The sequence below is a fragment of the Kogia breviceps genome, chromosome 4, assembly GCF_026419965.1.
Source record: "Kogia breviceps isolate mKogBre1 chromosome 4, mKogBre1 haplotype 1, whole genome shotgun sequence".
NCBI lineage: Eukaryota > Metazoa > Chordata > Mammalia > Artiodactyla > Physeteridae > Kogia > Kogia breviceps.
Window position 1 is genome coordinate 41,819,785 of NC_081313.1, and position 22,023 is coordinate 41,841,807.

General features: G+C 40.4%; 1 protein-coding gene across 1 annotated transcript; it reads left to right on the forward strand.

Annotated features, from left to right (window-relative positions):
* Window positions 1–13,270: 13,270 nt before the first annotated feature.
* On the forward strand, window positions 13,271–21,784 carry GZMK (granzyme K). The gene is made up of 5 exons (XM_059060993.2): window positions 13,271–13,402; window positions 13,679–13,826; window positions 18,757–18,907; window positions 19,678–19,947; window positions 21,386–21,784. The coding sequence occupies exons 1-5, from the start codon at window positions 13,339–13,341 to the stop codon at window positions 21,545–21,547; spliced, it is 795 nt and encodes a 264-aa protein (XP_058916976.1). The 5' UTR covers window positions 13,271–13,338; the 3' UTR covers window positions 21,548–21,784.
* The last annotated feature ends 239 nt before the right edge of the window (window positions 21,785–22,023 follow it).

Below are 22,023 nucleotides of genomic sequence, written 5' to 3' on the forward strand. Positions count from 1 at the left end.
GCAGCCGTGGTTGCAGGCATGCTCTTTTCACTTCACCCTCTTCTGAAGTTAAAATGCTAGAAACAGCTCCAGCATTACATCCCGAGCACAGCAGTGCGAAAGAGTTTATCAGATCACTTTCCTTTCTGCCCTATGCCTTCTGCCCCCACCAACCCCTCCTGCTCCACGCCTACCACTCCCCGTGACTCCTAGCTCCACTGTTAGGAATTAAAGGGAGGTAGAAGCAGCAGATTTATTTCGCTATATAGAGCAGTGCCTAGAAAAGTAGGATTTGGGGTCAGATCACTTGAATTTGAATCCTGAGTACACAACTTTTTGTTCTGTTAAGTCTTGATTTCCCCAGATGCGAACACACATGAGAATACCTACTTCCTAGGGTTAAACTGACACACCCAGCCAGTGCATGGTAAGTAGTGAGCTCTCAAAATATGCTGAGACTTTGGGCTGGACCTCCACTAGATGCCCCTTCCTACCCCAGCTCTCCATGACCCTGAGATTTCTGGTCTCCTCAGAGCACCCAAGTGGATATACACAGTGGAAAAAGAAGGGATAGAGAAAGTCTCCAGGAAGTTACAGAAGCTCAGGTTGTGTCTCCACCCACTAAACACTTTGATTCCATTACTTATTGGGAGGGCGGGGTGGATGAATCTTGATTTATACAATAAAAAGTCAATTTAAACCCAAATTGTTAAAGTGGTTTATTTTTATAGACATGACCTCATGCATGTGGAAAGAACCCTCAGCATTGGTCCAGGGCTCTGGGGGCTCTGGGGTCTGCATAATCCAGCCTCAAGGCTGAAGGTCAAGACAGCCAGGAGTGGACCTTATTTACTATAATCCAACAGTTTCCGAGGCAGTGAAACAACAAGACCTGGAATAAGATGAGTCACACGGACTCAAAGGATCAGAGAAGTCATGGAGGATCAAAGAACAAATGAACCTTCCAGCTCACTGCCCCTCTGAAACCAAAAGATGCATTTTGCAGGGCTCACTATAATCTGTTTCAACTAATTTTCAGGGACTGAGTCTAGAGGAAGAGTCAGCAGGAGATTTTGTTGCTGTAGCCACTTGGATCCCTGACAAAGTGAGCTTCAGTGGAACAGTAAAAAGCCAATTTCTCACAATACCCTCCCGCAAACAAAATGAATGGAAGGCAAAACCTTACTTATGCTGAAGGGATTAAAGACATAACTGAATAACTTGCAAAGAGATCAGAAGTAAATACGGAGATAACTGAGCAGCTTGCAGTGCACTGCAAATAAATATTACTAATATATTCAAGGGCACTTGTACAACTGTTTTGTAATGGACACATCTATTTTGCTTTTCCTGTTGAATTCTTTGTCCTATTACGATGTGTGCCCACCAGCCACAGGTGAGGTGTCACAGTAACGTCACACTTGCTAGACACAGCATTCAAGATGCAGCCTGCTCATCGTCTCCTTTTGCAAAGCAATGTAGATGAGTACTGCACAGTCATCCTGGCCTCATAAGCTGACATGCAGTTGGTTAAACGAGATTTTGGCTGGAATTCTAGGGAACTAGGGGACTCTCCAAGTCTGCTGTGGGATCCTTGCTGCCACCTACACTATGTTGGTTCCTGCCTGGCTTTCTTATAAACAATGGAAACTGGCAAAGCTGTACACATGCACCAGATCTGACAGAGCAGAGTTCACTGGGGAGATGGGGACAGTTTCCCCATGACCCATCCTAGAGCAGTGCACCAAGAGCCAAACAGAGCTAGACTTTGGGCTGCGTGATTAGGAAGCACCAGCTCCTTACCTGCTGTGATCAGAGACTGGACACAAGAGTGACATGTCGTGTGAGTACCTTAGCTCCAGCCCCGTCCCCACCATCTTGGGCATTCATGCCTGGGAGAGGCTGGTCTTTCCTGGCATTATGGGGGCTGCAGGCTCTAGGATGCCACAAGCCAGCTGCAGAATGCCCCTCTAAGTGTTCATGGTTGTGGAAGCACCAGCACCTCTCCTGGCATGATCAGAGAGTGACGGGGACTGAATGCCCTAAGCACTGGGGCACCAGGTTTCCACAGAAAGAGGCCACCTCTTTTCTGGGGAAGCCAACCTGCTCCCCTCTAACAAATGAACTCTTACCTCTAGCAGGTGTCCTCTGCTTTATATAGTCACATGCCTGCTATGCATGCTGCCCCCCTGGGCCCTGTCTATGGCCAAAGGAAGAATTTGGCATTTCCCGTCAGAGCACAAAGGACAGATTTCTAGGTGCTGTGTGGTTTTTCGCCACTCTTCCCACCCACCCCAAATCCTGTCTCTGCCCTTTCCTGCCTGCTCCATGCCCTCTGTGGACTGTGTTACCCCATCTCCCTTGCCCTTTGACTTCTGGTCGGGCTTGGCCTATGGAGGCATCTACAGAGGATCAGAAGAGGAGAGAGGGGCGATGGCATTTCTTCCCTCCTCCTTGCCTGCTCTGGCCTGCATCTGTGGCAGAAGCTGCATCTCTCCAGGCCCACAGCTCCTGTTGGGTGTGCTCTCCACTGCTTGGCTCTCACTGGGCTCTCAGGAGCAGCAATGGCTGCCTGAGATTGCATCCCCCTGGGGCCCTATACCTTGCCCACACCTCTGTGAGTTGTGGCTTCATTAAAGTTTCTTCATTTGAATCACTTGGGTCAGCTTCTATTTCCTGACAGAACCTGATTGAAACAGGTATCTTTCAGCAATAACATCCTGTGATTCTAACACTTGTAGCCCAAGCAGACGCTTTGTTGAAACAACATCCTGAAAGAAGTACATTGTGGGCACCAGAATTATAACTTCTAATTCAGGTGGGTTTTGTTCTGCCCTATGAGTAAGTAACCCTACCTGGTTATTTCTTTACCTTTTTTTACCTATAGATTTTAGACTATAAAAGGATGTATCTCATTATATCAAGTTTACTAAACAGTTACCTTTAAAAGCATATATATATATATATATATATATATATATATATATATATATACACTAAAATAGTATTACTGGTGAGAGTTCAGGTAAAAACTTTGTGTTCATTAACGAACTGGATAAAACAGAATAATCCCTGTTGTAGACTTGTCTGAATTGTCCCTTGTCTCTTAGTTGCACTGTCTGCATTCTGATGACCCTTCTGTGTACGTTCCACGTTGATTTTGTTTTGTGTCCAGGGCTTGATTCGCGGTCTGTAAAGTGAATTTCAGCAGGGACTATTCCTTCATTGCTAAATTGCTGTGGAGTCTTGGCTTCCCTCTGACACACTTGGCAAAATGCTGGCTGCCTACTTCTTTTATTCCTTGTTTTCCCATCAGAAGAGTAACCTTTATTTAATAAGTTTAAAATATAGCTCAAGATGCCAACTATTGCCAATGATTATTACTACTTTAAAACTTGAAAATGAAGAGACTTTCCCCGGGAAATTATTTTTCAATAAAATACACGTTTACCATATGTTGGGTTTTGACCCAGAAATTTTACATCAATTTTCCTGACCCTTTTCCCCAAGAGGATTGGCCACTTGGATGCACTCAATGTTTCTCATCACCCGTCTCTTCTCTCTCTGTATCTCTTCTGACACTTTCACAGAACAACAATGTGAGAATAAAAGCCTGAAGAATGAACAGTGAACAGTGTTCTTGATGTCTGGGATGGAAAGCTGATAGGTCTACTAGGAGAGTTTTCCTTGTTCCCTGAACTAGGAATTATTAAAAGTCTCCTTATCATATAGAACACCTTGCACTTTGATTTAGATCCCACAACAAGCATGCTTGACTTTGGTTTGAGTTGGTTTCTTTGCATGCTGTCAGCTGGGGCTGCAACCTGCTGACTTGGATCCTGTCACTTTTCTAAGACTTCTGAATGCATGAGACTTTGTTCTCACAGCAGGTGTCTGAGAGTATTACACAAGGGAAGCACCACTTAGAGAAGGACCTTCTTTCCTAATACCGGGTTACCCCACTGCCCAGCTTCCTATACCCTTGGTACATAGTACCTGGAAATGGCGTGTGTGTGTGTGTGTGTGTGTGTGTGTCTGTGTGTGTGTCTGTGTGTGTGTGTGTGTGTGTTGGTGCCATCTGTGAACCAGAAGCCCACACTGTTCCTGGAGCCCTCAACCTTTGTGTTCTTTGCTCCTTCATAGGGATATTTAAGTGAGTAAAGCACTCTCTGATTGAAGTCCAAACTTTAAAATATTTCTCTGGCCACTTCCCACACAAATATTTCTCTTCCCACTTACCCACATGGGCAGAAATACATGTGCCTTAGCATTTGTAGTGTGACTGTTTTAAACATCCCCCTGGCAGCAGCAGTTCAGGAACTTCTGGCTTTTCAATTACCCAACAATATGCGAAAAAAAAGTCATTCCTGGAGCCAGCCCGTTATGTACCCAGAGTAGGTGATGCCTATGTGATGTGACTTAATCGGAACAAGGAATATTCTCTACCCAAACTGTCTCCATCCCTGAATCCATACCTGATAGCTCATCACTAGAGATGCTTCTTCTGAATCTTTAGAGGTTTTTTAAAAATTATTTAAGAAACATTAAATAAAATTGAGAATACACTGTAAAGTAGCAACACCTTAAAATATTCTTGAGCTATGAGATGTTGGTGGGTATTTGCTGACAATAAATCCTTGCAGATGAGGACTGTTAAGAGAAGTAGGAATTCTGAGAGTGGAGATGAAAGAGTCCCCACGGTCAGTTTTACCTGCTTCAGAATGTGGTCTTGACCAGTTCTGATAATTCTGGTTTTTGCCAAATTTTAGAAAGCATAGAGAGGACCAAAAGACACATTTTCAAACTTCATTTTGTTTATTAAGGGAGAAATGAGCAGAAGAGGATTTTGAAACATGTTCTTTCTTGTTGACACATGTTCAAAGAATGTCTGGAGGAAATACTAAATTAAAAGACAGACTGATTCAACTACTGGCATCATATCACTTACAATGAAATATGGTTGCTATCTTGAATATGAGGGAAAAGAAGCTTCCCAACGTTATAATTTTGTTGATGGAGACAACGAAAATCTTAATTTAAAATCTATTTTATGTTTATGTTTTGATTTTATCATTGTGAATTCCCTTGGAGACATTTACTCAAAATGGTTCTATTATATTCCTCGTTCCTGATACTACTGGTGTGAAGAGTACGGGAGGTGGGTGCAAAAGTTTTAATATTTCAAATATAGAATTAACAACTATAAATGTTCACCTATGAATATTCCTCTTTATAATTCAAATTTTGAATCTTCCTCCTAGAGAGTCAGGAAAGGTAGTAGATGGGTAATGAGGTCTAAAATCTTGACTAAACACATTATTTGGCATACCCCACTGTCCATCCTTTTACTCACTCAGCAAATCTACAGAATGTGCAATGCACTCTGTGGGGAACTGAACAGGATATTAAGGTAGAAATTTACTTCTGCCCATTCCCACCTTGCTAATGGAACCCCTATTTTTTCAAGTCTCTATTCTTCATCAAAGATGATCCAAATCCCAGCTTGGGAGAGGTGTCCAAGCCAGTCCAGTGGAAAATCCCTTGGTTTGGGGAAGGCATGTGATCTTGTTCTGTCTAACTACATGTGGGAGTGGAGAGGTGCCATCATGCTTCTAGAAAAGACATGAGCTCGTAAAATACACTTACAGGAAGAGCTGTGTACTTTAACCTTCCCTTTAACCTTGTAGAAGCCAGATGTGACACCTGGGACCAGGAGGTTAGTGAACATGAGGACTGAGGATGCACACCTGAGTCTTGATAGTAACACTGAGCCACTGGATTCATCAGCCCTGGTGCCCCGTTACCCCTGAGCTTCTTGTTACATGAGAAAGTGAATGTTCTTGTTGTTTAAGTCCCTCTGGGTTGAGTTTTCTATTACTTGCAGCTGAAAGCATTCCTTGCAGGTACAAAGTGCATAAACACAGCCCTCAAGAAGTTGACAATCTTGGAGATGAATAGACTGAATAAGATAAACACCATAATAACATCTATGAAGATGTTAACTATTACTTATAAGGGTTCCTCCTGCTTTGGGAAGAGGAAAAAAGCACCTCCACCTGCAATGATTAGGAGATACTTCATGGAGAAGGTGGCACTTCCTATAGCACTTGAATAATAAGGTAAGTGCTTGGATGGCGTAGAGGTGGTGAATAGAAAATAATCTATTCCCTCTTGAGAGTAAGAAGGCTAGAGAGTAGAAGAAAAAGTTGTTGGAGCAATATTATGAAGAGAGGTCAAGGTGGAAAATCGGAAACTGTACACAGGTTTCCCACTATGAGGTCTGAGGAATCCGTGTCCCTTGATAATGCTCTGTGAAAATAAATGTTCTTTCGTCCAACAAGTCTGAGACACTGAGCATACCATATCCCTACATATCCTCTTGGGTATTAACAATACACATTAGCATTTAAAGGCTCTGAAAAGTCCCGAAGAGTAGAACTACTTTTACTTTGTTTAATTGCTTTGGAACAGGCTGGGCTTAACAGAATAGAAGAGACTTATAGAGAGAATTTGGAGAACAGGAAGAGGAAGTGGAAATAAATCAACAAATAGTGACTGAAGGGGTAAAAAATGTCAGAACAGCGAGTATGACAGGAGTCAGGGCAGAGGATGCTTCAAGGAAAAACTGGTCAGCAGAAAGAAAAGATGCAGATAAATCAACGAGAATGAGTATTGAGAACAGCCCACAAGTTTCACTGATAGTGCGTTTTAGCAGTGAGAAATGAAAGCAATTTGCTGGGATGACAAGAGAGCAAGAAATTGATTATGAAGAACTCTGATTAGGAAAGGAAAGGAAGGATAAACTGAGGATCAAACATGTTCAAGTGAATATCTTTCATGAATAGATAGGTCTGAGTGCTTGCATACAAAATTAATGTAGAGATGGATGGATGGATTGATATTGAAGGAATGAGCTAGTGGAGATGTAGAAATTTAAGTTGCTTTATAAAGAAATAAAGACCCTAGGAGATGAGAAGAATAGAGGTGTCCCTCTGTGGAGGTGTTCCCGCTTGGCCAGGAATAAAAGATGAGTAGTTAAATAAAAAGAGAGAGTTCACCTTCAACTTCTGAAGTAGAAGGTGAAGTGATGGAGGACAAGGGGGGCTTGGGAAAGATAGAGTCTGGAAAGGCTATTGTGGCCAGTGATCTAGAGAATGAAGGAGATAAGTGAGAGGATTTCTAGAGTACAGTGAACTCTACTCTTGAGCTGGGGGGCTAGCCCCCTAGGGTCCTGTGATTTTCTGCAGCAGAATTCTTTAAGCTAGAATCTGAGAAAGCAAACGGGAAAGGAGATGTAGGTTTGGTCAGTTCCACAGTAGAAGGTTAAAGAGGCATGATACCTGGAGTTGATAGGTGGGCCTTGTTTGGGTTTTTTGTTGTTGTTGTTTGTTTGTTTTGGCCACTCCCTGAGGCATGTGGGATCTTAGTTCCCCAACCAGGGATCAAACCTGTGCCCCCTGCAGTGGAAGCATAGAGTCCTAGCCACTGGACTGCCAGGGAATTCCAGATAGGTGGGCCTTGTTAACATGACCATCTTGTTCAGACTGAAAAGAGGGTCAGATGTGTCCAGAAGAAAGCTAAATTGCAAGAAGGCCAGCGATCTGAAATTCTGGTGAGAAGAGAAAATATGTGTTTTGGATTTTGGAGAGAAGTAGAGGTGAATTAAGGAAGTTGTGAAAGGAAAGAGGATTTACAAAGTTCAAGATCTAAAAGAAAAAAGCACGATCATTACATTGTTGCCAAAACCCATTCACTGACTTTTCAACCAACAATGTGAAAGTAGTAGATTATGCTTTTGTTGATTTATATCTTCTCAGCTTGGTGGTCTTTTTATCAGCACTTGCTATAGTTTTGCCATTAGTGCATCAAACTTTTACTTACTAAGACTTGCAAAAATGTGAAATGTGCTTTATTTTCTATCCTAAAATCATCAATATTTTTTAAAAATATTATGTATATGCTAGGTCCCTAATAAGGAAATTTAACTAAAGCATTATCTAGTTTATACTTATACTGATTTGTTCATCATCAAGCTCATTTATTATTACTCTTATTTTCTTTGATGTAGTTGTAAGAGCTCTTCATATACTAAAGATATTATCTTCGGGGGGAATGTTTTATCATATATCTTTGGATATTGCCTCTGGTGTTTTTTGCCTTACAAAAGTCAAAGTTTTATATACTCTTATGTATTGGTGGTTTGCTTTATGTCTTCCTCTCTCAAACATTGCTTTTAACTTACCATTTCATTTAATGTTTATAATGGTTTCAATTTTTTCATAGAAAATCTTTGATCCACCTGGAATTTATTTGTGGTAAAGAGTAGGATAGGGATTTAGGGATCAGTGGGTGTGGGGCAGGGGAATGTGCGTGTGTGTGTGTGTGTGTGTGTGTGTGTGTGTGTGTGTGTATGTGTTGTTTGGTTAATCATTCGCCTTTGGGAAAAGTATTTCTATCACACTTAGAACTGTGTGACAATTTCTACTTGAATTCATTGTAAGTGAAAAATAAAGGAATACTGAATCAATTGATTTATTGAGTTCCAGCTTGGCCACAGCATTTACTGTGTTTCCCTTATGAATAAATCTGATCATCATCTCTGAAATAACTACTAGTTTGACTGCTGTGACTTTATTTTATGAAATCAATCTGATTCATTTAAACAACTTAATTGCTTTCAATGTGATAAGATTATTCCTTTTAACAGATGTGTTTCTATTGTAAAAAGATGATATATTTGGCTTGGGACACATCACAGTATCTGAGATGTTCAAATATAAATGGATGTGTTTCATTGTAAGGCCTCCCATCCTCCACTGATTGTTTCCTTCTTTCCTCTACAATATTTATTTACTTCCTTCCTTTCCCTCCCTGCTTCCACATTTCTTCTGGTTTCTATCACCAAGTTCTCTCCCTGACATATTTCCCTTGACTACATATGGACCCCAGTTTTCTCCCCAAAGCCCCACCAGGTTCATCCAAGTCCTCAATTCCTCTGTGCAAGGCCAGTGTCCCTACAAGTCTGCTACTGGGAGAGAATTCAGGGCTACAAACGCTCCTTTGGCAGTCATCCCTGTTGAAAGGATTTTCACATGTGTAAATCTTTTAGGACAAACACTGCAGACAGTGTGAGTGACCTGCCTTATGTCCAGTGCCATCACAGGACCACACCCTGTGGGACTTTCCCTCCCATAACGTTTCAACTCAGTGAAAATGAACATCAAAAGCCACCCTGAAGAAGAAAAGAAAAAGAAGAGGTGTCACAAAAGGGCAGCTTGAGGCCTGGAGAAAAAGTTGAGATCAGGACAGTGTCTGGCCAGGCAGCCAGCTCCAGGTGTACTGGGAAATCCCCATCTGCCAAATTCTCAAGCTGTTTTTGTGTGGTTATTCCTTATGCCAAGATACCATCCATACTCACCCATTGTACCTCTCACCCACTGCAGTTATTTCATAGTTGACTTGGAGAGGAGTAAAGGAAGAGGAGATTAAAGGACTATTGTGTTACTTAACTCAATAGTGGTGAGTAGGAAACATACTCATATTTAATAAAGGAAGATAATTAATACGCAAAATATGTTCTGATTAAAAGGCAGAGGAATATAAAACAAATTTCGCTCCATCCTACTTTAATCACCATCATCATTCCACCAAAGGGAGATCATGGAGCAGTTCTCTGAAGTATTTAAAATGAAGTAGCTTAGGAAAAGACAGGGCTCCATATGCTCCAACGCAGCTTACCCAGTTTCTCTACACCGAGGTTAAGTCCAAAGCTTCAGGTCTGAGTCAAGGGATACTTTGCTTTCCTTTGCAGTTGTTCTCAAGCTGATCCATTTTATGGAATCCCATGGAAGGAATGGCTGTAATCTGAAGTAGGATTTGTCTTCTGGGCACCTTTGGACATAATGTCATCATACAGCACCCCAATAACCCTCCCTACTCCAATTTTCAAAACCGCCATAGTTTCATCATAATCCTTAGCAGATGCATTTATCAGATTAGCTAAATCATTACTGGACAGAAACCAAGGCCTAGAGGGTGGTGGTCATAAAGGAAGGACCCAGTAGAATTCCAGCAAATCTTGATCTCAAGTGCCTGGCGCAAGGACAGCCATGGGAGTCTTGGCAACCTTAGTGTTGGAAAACTTTCCAAAGGAGGTCAAAAGGGAAGAAATGGGAAGGGCTTGAAATAGACATGCTTTGCACTTGTGTCTACAGAGCAGTAGTCAAACTACACGTGGGGTAGACCAGGTACGTTTTGAAATTTTGCTTGTTCATTTGTTTGGTTTTTGTTTCAATTCATCGTGGACTGATACCTTTATACAATAAAACACAGAGGAGTAAGAAAATGAAATTAAAATTTTTAAAAGGCATACAAAATGCACGCCTTATTATATGATTAGATTGGGCAGACATTAAATTACATTTCATTAAATAAAATAAATTAGTACAGAGTCATGATAAATGACTGTAACAGCTTCTAAACTCTGTCTCTCAATTTCTGTCCTCATCTTGCCCTAGATGGGTAATAAACAGGTCACACACCGGCACAGGTCTGGTAGCCATCCTTTGAGTGACAAAGCTTTAGAGGGCGTGGCTAATGAATGTGATGGAAGCCCAATGGAGAGAACCACACGTGACCTTTGGAGCTTCCAGACAACTGCTCTGTATGGGTCTCTCGAAACACAGAAGGGTCAAGAGAGAGAGTAAGGATGGAGGAAAACAAAAACCCGGAACTCAAAATCAACACCCCCAAGAACAGCTAATAAGGACAGCTGAACACAACACAGCAAAGGAGAACCTCAAGGCCCCTGACCTGTGAACCAGTCCCGCTCGGAGCACCGCCTCACACTTGCTCAGCCCAGCACAGCTGCTGCAAAATTCATCCAAAGCAAACACGGCTCTCCCCGCAGCAGACTCAACAGAACAAAAACCGACACCAAGAAGTAAATTAGATGATGGAGCTCATCATGTTACACAGCCCACTGTTCTCAAACCAGGATCCTGAATGTTATAACAAATGATACTATTAACCCCTGCATCAGTTTAAAGCCCAAACCAAATAACTCCTTACTATAAAACAACATGATTCTCAGAATTTTCTAGGTCAGCTACAAGAAAGAGTTATGAGACCGTCCGGAAAAAAAACCCAAAAATTCTAAAGAAAAAAAAAAAAAAACACCTCCCAATTGAATAAAATCTCACCATGTTTAATTGCAGTGTATATGGCTAAATCCTTTTTCCCTCTGCACGGCCAGCTTGCCTCTTAGAGCATCTAAGCCCCAGAACTTCTCAAAGTAGGGCAGGCATGTGGTCAGGTTGAAAGACACATGGACCCTGTAGCCAGCACCTAAGGGTTTAAGAACTGATCTGCCACCTGCTAGGTCAGTAATCTCCAGCAAGTCTTTATCCACAAAACAAGACTAATGACAGCCACCTCCCAGGAAATAAGAGTTGAAATGCCTAGCAATTTGTAAAAATCTATGGGGATATTAGTCCTCACTACACAGAAATAAGCAACTGAGAGATTTTTTAACCATGCCCCCCTGCCACCCCGGCAAAAATGAAGCTTTGTCTTTTACACAGTTCATTTCTTCCGCACAGCTCAAATCACTTCCACATGTCACACATTATCTTTCTTATGTTCCCAACATCACTGCAATACAGTGGGGAACTGACATCATCAAGCCCACTTTACAGCTTGCAGAAGTGGCACATGAGGAATCCATCAAGGCACACCAACAGTGACAACAATGACTTGAAAAGTAACGAGGACCTTTGGCTGGAAATAACAAATCTGCTTTAAGTTTGTGGCTTTTCTTAATCCGGCTCCTCCTTGTCTCACCCGCAGGTCTATGAGACAGGAAGTCACTACTCTGCATTGGTTTTGTTAATTCTTCTTATTTACCATGCAGGAGAGCTTTTTACTGTTGCTGCATCCTGGTAAAGTGCAAACAGGATATTTCTCAAATTCTGTGCTCCAGTGGTATATTTATTAACATACAAATTATTTCAGATCAGGCAAATGATTTGGTCCAGCTTGTATGCTGTGTAACCTTAGGCAAATTACTTAGCCTCTCTGAACCTATTTCTTCAGTTGTAACAGAAAAATAGTAGTTTCTCCTGCCTTCCTCACAGACATAAGACATGAAAACATATAAATGATCATGTAAAGAGAATTTTGGAAATAATTTAAGACACATTAAATTATAATGTAGAATATACAAGTATAATATAGTTTTTTAGTATTCCCACTGTCTTGTGCTAGAGAGCAATTTAGTAGGAGTCTTTTGCAATCTGCCAAGAAAAATAGCTCTGTACTTCAATTCTCCTTTATAAAAAAAAAATAAAAGGTAGGACACATATATCTTAGAAAAAGGAAAATAAGATCTGTTAATTCAAGGTAAATTTTGGTCAGTGTTTCTGCAAAGTGTTTGGGGTCATGCATGGTGCCTGACTTGTCTATCCATACTCATTTTATAACATTTGCACTATTGATCAGCACCCAGCACAAACAGAATATCGTAGAATCTTAAGTTGAATACCTTTTGTAGTAGAGAAAGCACAGTAGAAATCCTGGCAATGTGTTTCATCTGTTCCTGGGGAGAGTGACAAAGTGCAGTCCTTGATTTTTAAAAGATATTATTATTAAGGCCCTGGATAAACACATGGTCATTTTCAATTAAAAATGAGTAAAAGAGACACTCAGAATTAGAAATATGTTGCCAATGTTCCCCTTTAATAACATTATGAAATCTTCCAAAAATGTAATGAAAATTTAACCAAATTTGGTCAAATTTAGAGAAAATGGCATGACTAGGAATAAATTTGCTACAAAACATATGGGTTTCTCTGGATGATGTTCAGGCTTTAGCTAAGCCTTGTTGTAAAGCAGCCGTGATCTGTGCAAGGTTCCACGTCTCTCTACATAATAAATCTATGTCCAAATGAAAAATAGAGAGAAACTAAATATGATAGGCATCATTTTCTGCCAGGAAAAATAGTAAGTATTACTTTAGAGCAATGAACATCTTTGAACTTCATTAAGTTCTTATGGCTTGGATATTTTTTATTCTCTCACCGTTTATAACATGAATACTTATACAGATATTGAAAATGGTTAACTACAGAAATGAGTACTTTATGGCACACATACCTTGCTCTAAAAAGTGCTAAAAGCACAATTCCGAAGCTCCCCAAACTGATATATACCTTTAATCTTAGGTGTGAAAAACTTTACCTCTAGAACACTTGTGGTGAGAAAGTTAAATTTGCAAAATCGAAACTCAGTCTTCAGACTCTTCTTCCTTCACCAATACAGTCACAATATTTCATCTGAGTTTCTTAAATCTAAGGCATTGAAATGACTACGTTTTCTTCTTTTTTTCTATGTTTCCTAATAGCCGGGACTTACATGACTCCAGAGTGTAAGTATCTACTATACCTACCCCATGTGAGAATTAAATGATTTTCTAGCGATTGTATTGTTACATTATAAAGGAAAATAATTTTGACTTCCATGTCGCTCCCTCTAAACTGTAATGTATTATACAGTTGTTCATCAGTAAAATTATAATAACTCTTAGGTGACTGAAAGATTTTTTTTAATCTTTGAAAAATTATATAATGACTGTCAAAAGAAGAATTACATGAAATAATCTGCTTAGATCTTTTGCGTTAAATCTTTTGGTTTTCTTTTGGAGGTTTCAACATGGAGATTATCGGCGGGAGAGAAGCGTCACCTCATTCCAGGCCATTTATGGCTTCCATGCAGTATGGCGGCAATCACATTTGCGGGGGAGTGCTGATACATCCACAGTGGGTGCTAACAGCAGCTCACTGCCACTCTCGGTGAGTATTAGGCTTACTGTGTTTCAAGTTGGCTAGAAGAGAAGCTCGCCTCTCCCAGGAGAGAATTTGATCTACCCTTCGCTTCTGTGATAACTGACCAACTGGCAGAGTTTATTTACCCTCTCACACATCCGCGATTCTGCCCTAAGTTCTCCTTTTCTGGGACATCTAGGCAAATAGACAAATTCAAGTCCTTCATGTAATGCTTGGGAACACAGCAACAGTTATAACTGAAGTGTCAGTATTCCTGACCTTGTTAGGGGAAATCAGACAACCTGAGTTTGCACCCCATTTTACAAATGGGAAATAATAATAGTAGTATGTAACTGCTTCATGGGGTTTTGAGGATTAAATATTATCTATTTAAATATTTTAGCAGGCTTAGCACATAGTAAGCTGCAAATAAGTTGCAGCTCTTATTACTGTTATATGTATGAGGAGTCTGCTTTGCTAATAGATTTTTGAGACTCCTTACCTTAACTCCTCTGTTCAATGTCCACCGCAGAGGTCTGAGGCCCACAGTTTGGGAATCACAGCTGTAAGGGGCAACAATCTAACTAGGTGAAAAAAAAAAAGTATAGATGATTTACAAAGAAAAAGAGAGAGAGAGAGAGAGTTATTTTTTCTGGGATACTTAAAATGAAAGCTTTTCTAAAGACGGTCTATAATCTCTCATTCTATGATTCTCTTACTTCAGCTAAAAATGTCCAAAACCCTTCTTGGGATGCCACTACCATCACAAAAAGAAAAACAATAGAAAACTAATTTGGCGTTTGTTGTTTTGTTTGTTTGTTTCGGCTTGAGGGGTGGTTTTTCTTTGTATATTTCTTCCTTGTGTTTCTTGCCTGAATAAGCTAAGAAAAGATGGGGCCTTCTCCTTTCCTTACAAATATGACAGCATTTCACTTAAGAACCTCTTAGCCATAATCATTTACTCTCTAGGCATCAGTTATATCTAAAAGGAACAACTGAATTGACTTGCTTCTCATATTTGGGGGATTTTGTTTGGTTGCCCCATTTTAATGAGACTGAACACAAATTGGAAATTCTGAAGCCTGCAAACTGTGAGAACTTCTGTTTTATTTCTAAATAGCAAGGCACTAATTTCCGATTTAACATGGCTACTTCATTTAAGCAGGGCTCTTGCTGTCACAGAAATCACCCTTATGTCCTCATCAATTCTGTCTTTTCTAGGGCACTTGTCCCCTAGGGACCAGCTAAGCAGAGGGTGACTATCAATAAATGTTCATTCAATTCAGAATATGCACATCTTCAAATATGCTTGTGGTTACACATTCAAATGGATTATAACCTCCCCAGACACCGAGCTTGATTTATTATAAATGCTGAACCAATGCTGGATAGAAAAAAGGAAATAAATTGGAGGGGAGGGGTTTTTTAGGGTTTTGGTTTTTGCTAAGCTAAATGCACAGTATGTGAAGTCCTTCACAAGCAATAAATTGCTATCCAAAGGTAAATAGTATTATTAAGTTGAATTTTAAATTTTGTCAAGTGAACTTGACTCGGTAGAAATAGATTCCCAAATTGAAAAATTGGGAAAAAGAGGTCTTGGAATTTAAAAAAAAAAACAAAAACTATTGCTAAATATTATTTTAAATGGCTGTAGTTTAAAGAACTGCAGACTATGTGGATCAGATTTCCTCTACAGGACACTTGGGTGTAAAAATGTAGGCAGATTGGTGCTTAGAAAAACATTAAGCTTTGTGAAATCCAAAATATTTATGAAATAGTTCAATGGTGGCTTCCCACAAATGGACTCCCAAGTATCCTATGAGAATAGCTTACTAACTCCAGGCCCCTCTCTCAGCAAAATGGTGAAGGGGGCCAAATCTGGGGTGTTCCCTTCTCACTACCCATCCACACTAAGTTCCTCACTTAGTCTCTTGGCCCCTGTATTAGTTGCCATGCCAATTATAAAAGGAAACCAGTAAAAAATCCTCTTGTATAACATTTTCAGCATTTCAATTTATCAAAAGCAAAACTCTCACCAACTCTTGTCCACTGTCTTCCTTAGTCTCCTCCAATGCCTCCTCCCACTGAACACTCCCCCATCCTCTCACCTGCCTAGCCAATGAATAGATGGAACTGCCCCCCTCCAGCTCAGCCCCTTCCACATGGCCTCACTCCATCCCAAATCACTCAAGCCTCCCAGAGTAGAATGGCTACCAATCCAGACCCCAGGTTCAAACCAAAGAAGCTTTAATCCTCCCTGCATTTGCATCCCAGAGCCTCAGCTTAATATCGGTGGGACTTTCTCAAGTTTGTCAATTTATCTGATCATCAATTCCCTCATCTGAAAAATGGGGATAATCATAATACCTCCTTCACAGGGCTGTTGTGAGGTTTAAATGAGGGAAAATATGTAAAATGCTTACACAAAACCTGGCATACTACGGTAACTTAATAAATGTCATCTAATGTTATATTAATATCTGTAGCTTCCATGGTAATCACTGAGGAACAAATATCATGGTCCAATCATGTTGATGGGATAAAACCATGACAGCCCATCTCTGACAGCCAGGTAATTCCCTCCTCTCTTAGGCAAGAGAATTCCAAAAATAGGGACCCTACCTTCACTAACACACCCAGAGGAATGGGTCTAAGCAGAAACACTGCTCAGTGCCAAGGCAGAGTAGTAGAGGAAACAAGAGGCTTGAAGAGGCTTGACATGGGGCTTATAGAGGTGCCATGCAGCCAGACACCTCCAGATGATTCTGATGCAGGTGGTCCAAAGACCACCTGTGGAGAAACACTGTGCTGTGCAAAAGAGACACTAGTATGGTTACTTCTCCTCGGTGGGAATTCATACCTGGATTTAGGTAAGGAGGTGGGATCCTAGAACTCAGGTAATTCCAGGTATCCTGTGGGCAGAAAAAAACTGACCTCTGTAGTACAGATTACAGTTGAAGCATATCTAGAAATGGAAAGTTCAGAAAACATTCATGGTCTGCTTGGGTTGTTTTTGGTATTCATATGTCCCAGTGGAGACAAAAATAACTAAAACACTTCAAAGCCATTAACAAATCAAGGAAATAGGTAAAAGATGAAGGAAAAACAGACATTTTCTCAGCACCTTTCCCCTAGTCAGAATTCATCTTCCACGTCCTGCATTGGTATCTCCCAGCCTTCCTGTGTTAGTTATTTATGTAGGTATCCATCTTTTCTATTATATCAGTAGTCCCAGGGATTTTATATCATCCTTCCCCTCCAAAGCTTTGAGTTTAGTGAGTACGCTGAATTTGGGTTTGAATCAATCCTGAGAAATCCAATCTACATCCTTTGAGAAATTTCATCCCCATCCTGATTTTGCAATAGACAAACTTTTCAACAAATAGAGCTGGAATTCCCAAAATAAACCAGAATAAACTCTTTTGGTGGAAACAAAAAAATGGTAATTCCCAGCAGTCACAGCCCTGCCGTACGCAAACCCACCCCAGCATAGCCATATACTGGCTCCCCAAACCTGAAACAACCCCTTATTCCTTTTCCCATATGTTTCTGTGCTCTTCTTAATTTTTATTAATGTTTATTCATATGTATATATGTGTGTTTACTGGGTATGTGTGCTTTATTGTAATCTGCCCTGACTCTTTTTCATGTGACAATGACATAGTTACATGTAAACAAATATAATGCTTTTTATCACCTTCCTTGTTCCAAAAAATGATTTGAAGTCGTTTCCTGAGAACACACATTAAAATGAGATATTTTTGTAGTATGCAAATGGCTCCAAGGTGTTGTCAAGATCTCAAAAAAATTTTATATTTTCATAACTAGATGTAAATATAATTTTATTCAACATACAGTAAATCAGATCAACTGTTGAAACACTGGTACTAAAATTGTATATGACTAGAGATTTTTTTCTAAAAACCTGTTGTTTCTTCATCTGACTCACCAGTTTTTATCCTCTAAATCTCCACAATGGAATTACCAATGGCTACTGACTCTAAAGTGTCTTAATTTCAAATGATTTTTCACCTTGAGGAAAGTTTTCCCTTCTTGTCTAAATCATCTTTCTGACTGAGGGGACAGAACATATGAGTATAGTTGAAAGCCATCTAATGGACCTTACTTCTCCATATTGTCCTGAGATGAGGTTTAGATGTACCAGATTAGCAAGTGTAGAGTTGTGCCTTTTTACCTTTTAGTTATTAAAACACTTAACATTGGGAAGATGAAAAATTTCTGGATATTGATGGTGGTGGTGATGGATGAACAGCAATGTAAATGTATTTAATGCCTCAGAACCATTTTAAAATGGTTAAAGTTATAAATTTCATGTTTATGTATATTTTACCTCAATAAAAAAGACTTAACAACGGTGCATATAAATCACAACCCACAAACTTGAGAATATAATTTCCTTTTTTTTTTTTTTTTCGGTATGCGGGCCTCTCACTATTTTGTGGCCTCTCCCGTTGCGGAGCACAGGCTCCGGACGCACAGGCTCAGCGGCCATGGCTCACGGGCTTAGTTGCTCCGCGGCATGTGGGATCTTCCCGGACCAGGGCACGAACCCGTGTCTCCTGCATCGGCAGGCGGATTCTCAACCACTGCGCCACCAGGGAAGCCCAATTTCCTTTATTTTTATATAAATTAACACAACTTTATTGTAAACTTGATCTCAGTCACTTAGGATTTCACTCCTTTTTCCCCACAGTAGGGTACAAGTCCTGATATTCTTTTGCAAGGCTGGGGAATTGGAGTGGGATGGGTTTGGCCCTTGTTATCATCCATTCATGATTGGGTCCACTGACACCTCTGTCACTCCACCTAATCCTACACAGGTTATCTTGGAGCTGGTCCTTATTCCTGTAGGTATATGGCCTCCTCTACCATTTCTACTCCTCACTGGAAGATTTGAGAATCATTCTGTGGTGTCTATTCTCTTTGCTTTTTTTAGGTTTGCCAAAGGCCAGTCTTCCAAAGTGGTTTTAGGAGCACACTCTCTCTCAAAGAATGAGGGCTCCAAACAAACATTTGAGATTAAAAGATTCATACGATTCCCAAGATTTACATCAGATCCTAAATCAAATGATATTATGCTGGTTGAGGTATGTAGCATTGCATTCCTTCAGTTTCTCCAACATTCTTATACAACACAGTTCAGTTGTTAAATCATCTACACAAAAGGATGTTGTTGGCACTCTCCCCATGCTCGAGGTGATTGTGACATATTTTATAAAGGCCCATTTTACTCCATTCACTGCCTTGAGAGAAACAAGAAGTTATCACAGATGCACCTGGGCTGTGTTTATACAAGTTAAAACAGCTCTGATGCTGGCATACACGGGAGGAGAACATCCCAACAGGCCCAAAGATCCACCCTGCAAGCTTTTTTCCCCAATGCTTTTCTCATTAGCTAGTGAAAAATACAAGTCACTTATAAAACAGAGCCAAGCAAGTGACTTCAGGGGTATAGAAGTGAGTTACAACTTAGTCTAGACCATACTTAGTCTAGTCCAAACTTAGTCTAGACCATACTCAAGGGTCCTATCTAGCAGGAAATAGCCCAACCCTCAAAGTCATGACCTATGGATGTTATTCCACAGCAAACCATCCAATGCGGAGCAAAGGCCAGTTTGCTTGAGACTGGGCAAAATTCCTGCTCTGTGTAAGCTCTGTCCCCAAGGATCACTGAGCTCTAAGGGGAATGAAGAGCATGTTCAGAAAAGCAACAACCACAAATTCAGCTGTGGGCTACCACCAAAGTAGATTCAAGAAGAGGGACGCCCTCCTAGCACAGAGGGACCACACATACATCACTCAGGCTAATAATACTACTGGGGACAAATGATAATTTATTCTCTTTTCAATCTGTCAGCTTCACACGGCCGCAAAACTCAACAAACATGTCCAACTGCTCCACCCAAGAGCCAAAAATGATATTACAGCTGGAACAAAATGCCAGGTTATTGGCTGGGGAGCCACTGACCCACAATGTTTAAGGCCCTCTGATACCCTGCAAGAAGTCACTGTTACTGTCATAAGTCGAAAAGTTTGCAACAGCCGAAGTTATTACAACCACAACCCTATTATAACTAAAAACATGGTATGTGCAGGAGACGCCAGAGGCCAGAAGGATTCCTGCCAGGTAAGAACTCCTCACTCAAACGGACATTTCAGGCTGCTGAGCTACAGTCAGGCCCCACCTGCACACCCGCACCGAGGAGGAGAGGCGTGGAGAATATCACATCACAACTCCAAAAAGGTGCCCTCCGATCCTGCACAGTGTTCTCTATGCTTTCTCATCTACCAATGCAAATGAGTCATAAGTACTTGCGCAGCACGTAGTAAACACTCATTAAGTGTTTGTTAATCAGGATAGTTAACTATATCTGATAACTTTTACAGACTTCCTCTGAGGGGTATTACCGACCTTAGAAAGCCTACCAACTCTGAGGTCACTAGTGGTGATTAGAAGATAACTTCTCAACCCCCCACCATCACCACCTTTAAACTAATAGACAGGTCTTCTAAAACTCAAATGCAAAAAGCTCAAATGTATATTATGTGTTTCTTAAATAATGTTGACTAACTGCTAACTGACTAAAAGGGACAACAGTCATGCTTTTCAAAATCTTCTGTTTCCTGAGGTAGTAAAAAAAAAAAAAAAATAGGTGATCATGTTTACAGGTGATGAAGGCTACCTAGCACAGATGGATTACTAATTATTTTTTAAATACAATATAATATTCACATTATACTATATTAAGCATTATCAAGGGGAGGGGATGATGATGACAAAGATCATGTGTAACTGTGGTGCCCCAAGATCACCATCCCCCTCAGCCTCGATTTTCACAGCCAGCCAAGCACAAAGTACGGCAGTTTTTGATATGATTGGCAGCAGAGGCAAAGACCGCTCTTTAGATTTGAGAGCTAGCTCCTTATCTGAAAGGCCAGGCTTCCCCCTCTATCACCTTGTCACTTTCCTTGACAGAATTTTTGTTTATTGTTTTGTTGTCAGAGTGAGTCCTCAAGAATCAATTCATTGAGCAAGTATTTACCAAGTGTTGGGTATGTGCAGATCCCCACGTTCAATCATATGATGATAGAAAAAAATAATAGAGAAGATAGAGTACCTGCCACCAAGACATTTACTTTAATACATTGCTCTTTTCTACCAGTCTCAATAGTAACTTGATTTCAAGTCCATGAGCACCAAAATGGAATTCATAATTTTGAAAATTTCTTCTATTTCAGTGGGTTATTTTAAACTTTATGTCTACCCATTTCTTCATGAATAAAGTTCAGCAGTCACTGATTACCAAAAGATGTAAATTTACATAGTCTTAGACAGAGACAGGGACATGGACAAAGAGAGGCAGACAGACAGATGGACAGAATCATGGTCCTGGATGGAGACAGAGACACAGAGAATCTATACTGCATCAGGGGCTGTATCGGGCACTCTGCAGGACACAAAGAAACCAAGGACCCAGATAATAATCCTTTGAGTAACTAACAACTGATGGTTGAAAAAGTTCAACAGCTTCTTACCAAGTATCTGCCCGTTTTCTTCTTTCCAGGGTGACTCAGGGGGCCCTTTGATCTGCAAAGGTGCCTTCCATGCCCTAGTCTCCGGAGGTGGTAAATGTGGTGATGCCAAGAAACCTGGAATCTTCATCCTCTTAACCTGGAAATACCAGGCTTGGATCAAAAGCAACTTGGCCCCATCTCACACAAACTAAGACCCATCTCATGATTTTCTTGGCTCTACCAGTTGCTTGTTTTCATTTTTGTTTCATAATATGTTCCACAGGCCAACTTATCTTCAGAGGTAGTTGAATGTAGCTAAAGTGGAGCACAGTTAGGGTCCACTCCTGACCCATTAGGACTGATTTTGTTAAGGAATCAAGTTCTTTTTCACATGTACCACTGATGTATTTCTACTCTGCTGATCTTATTCTGAATAAAATTTAGAAGACTATCTGCTTGTCTTATATGGAAATAAGATACAGGGAATGATATATCCTCCAACTCCATGCACACTCCCCCCAAAGGGCAAAAAGGTGATTAAACAAGACAGTAATGGCATCACCTTTAACCAGGTTTATGTTGTGATTTCTGCTGGATCACCCTAAGCTGTATTTTTAAAATAAAAAACACTAAATTCAAACACCCCAACTCAAGTTAAGAAAAAATCATCAAGGTTTACACAAATATT

Excerpts from the sequence above, each read along its gene's own strand:
- GZMK (XM_059060993.2), top strand. The coding sequence starts at position 13,339 with ATGACTACGTTTTCTTCTTTTTTTCTATGTTTCCTAATAGCCGGGACT. Across the intron at positions 13,827-18,756 it reads GCAGCTCACTGCCACTCTCG|GTTTGCCAAAGGCCAGTCTT; the intron begins GTGAGTATTAGG and ends TGCTTTTTTTAG. Across the intron at positions 19,948-21,385 it reads GCCAGAAGGATTCCTGCCAG|GGTGACTCAGGGGGCCCTTT; the intron begins GTAAGAACTCCT and ends TCTTCTTTCCAG.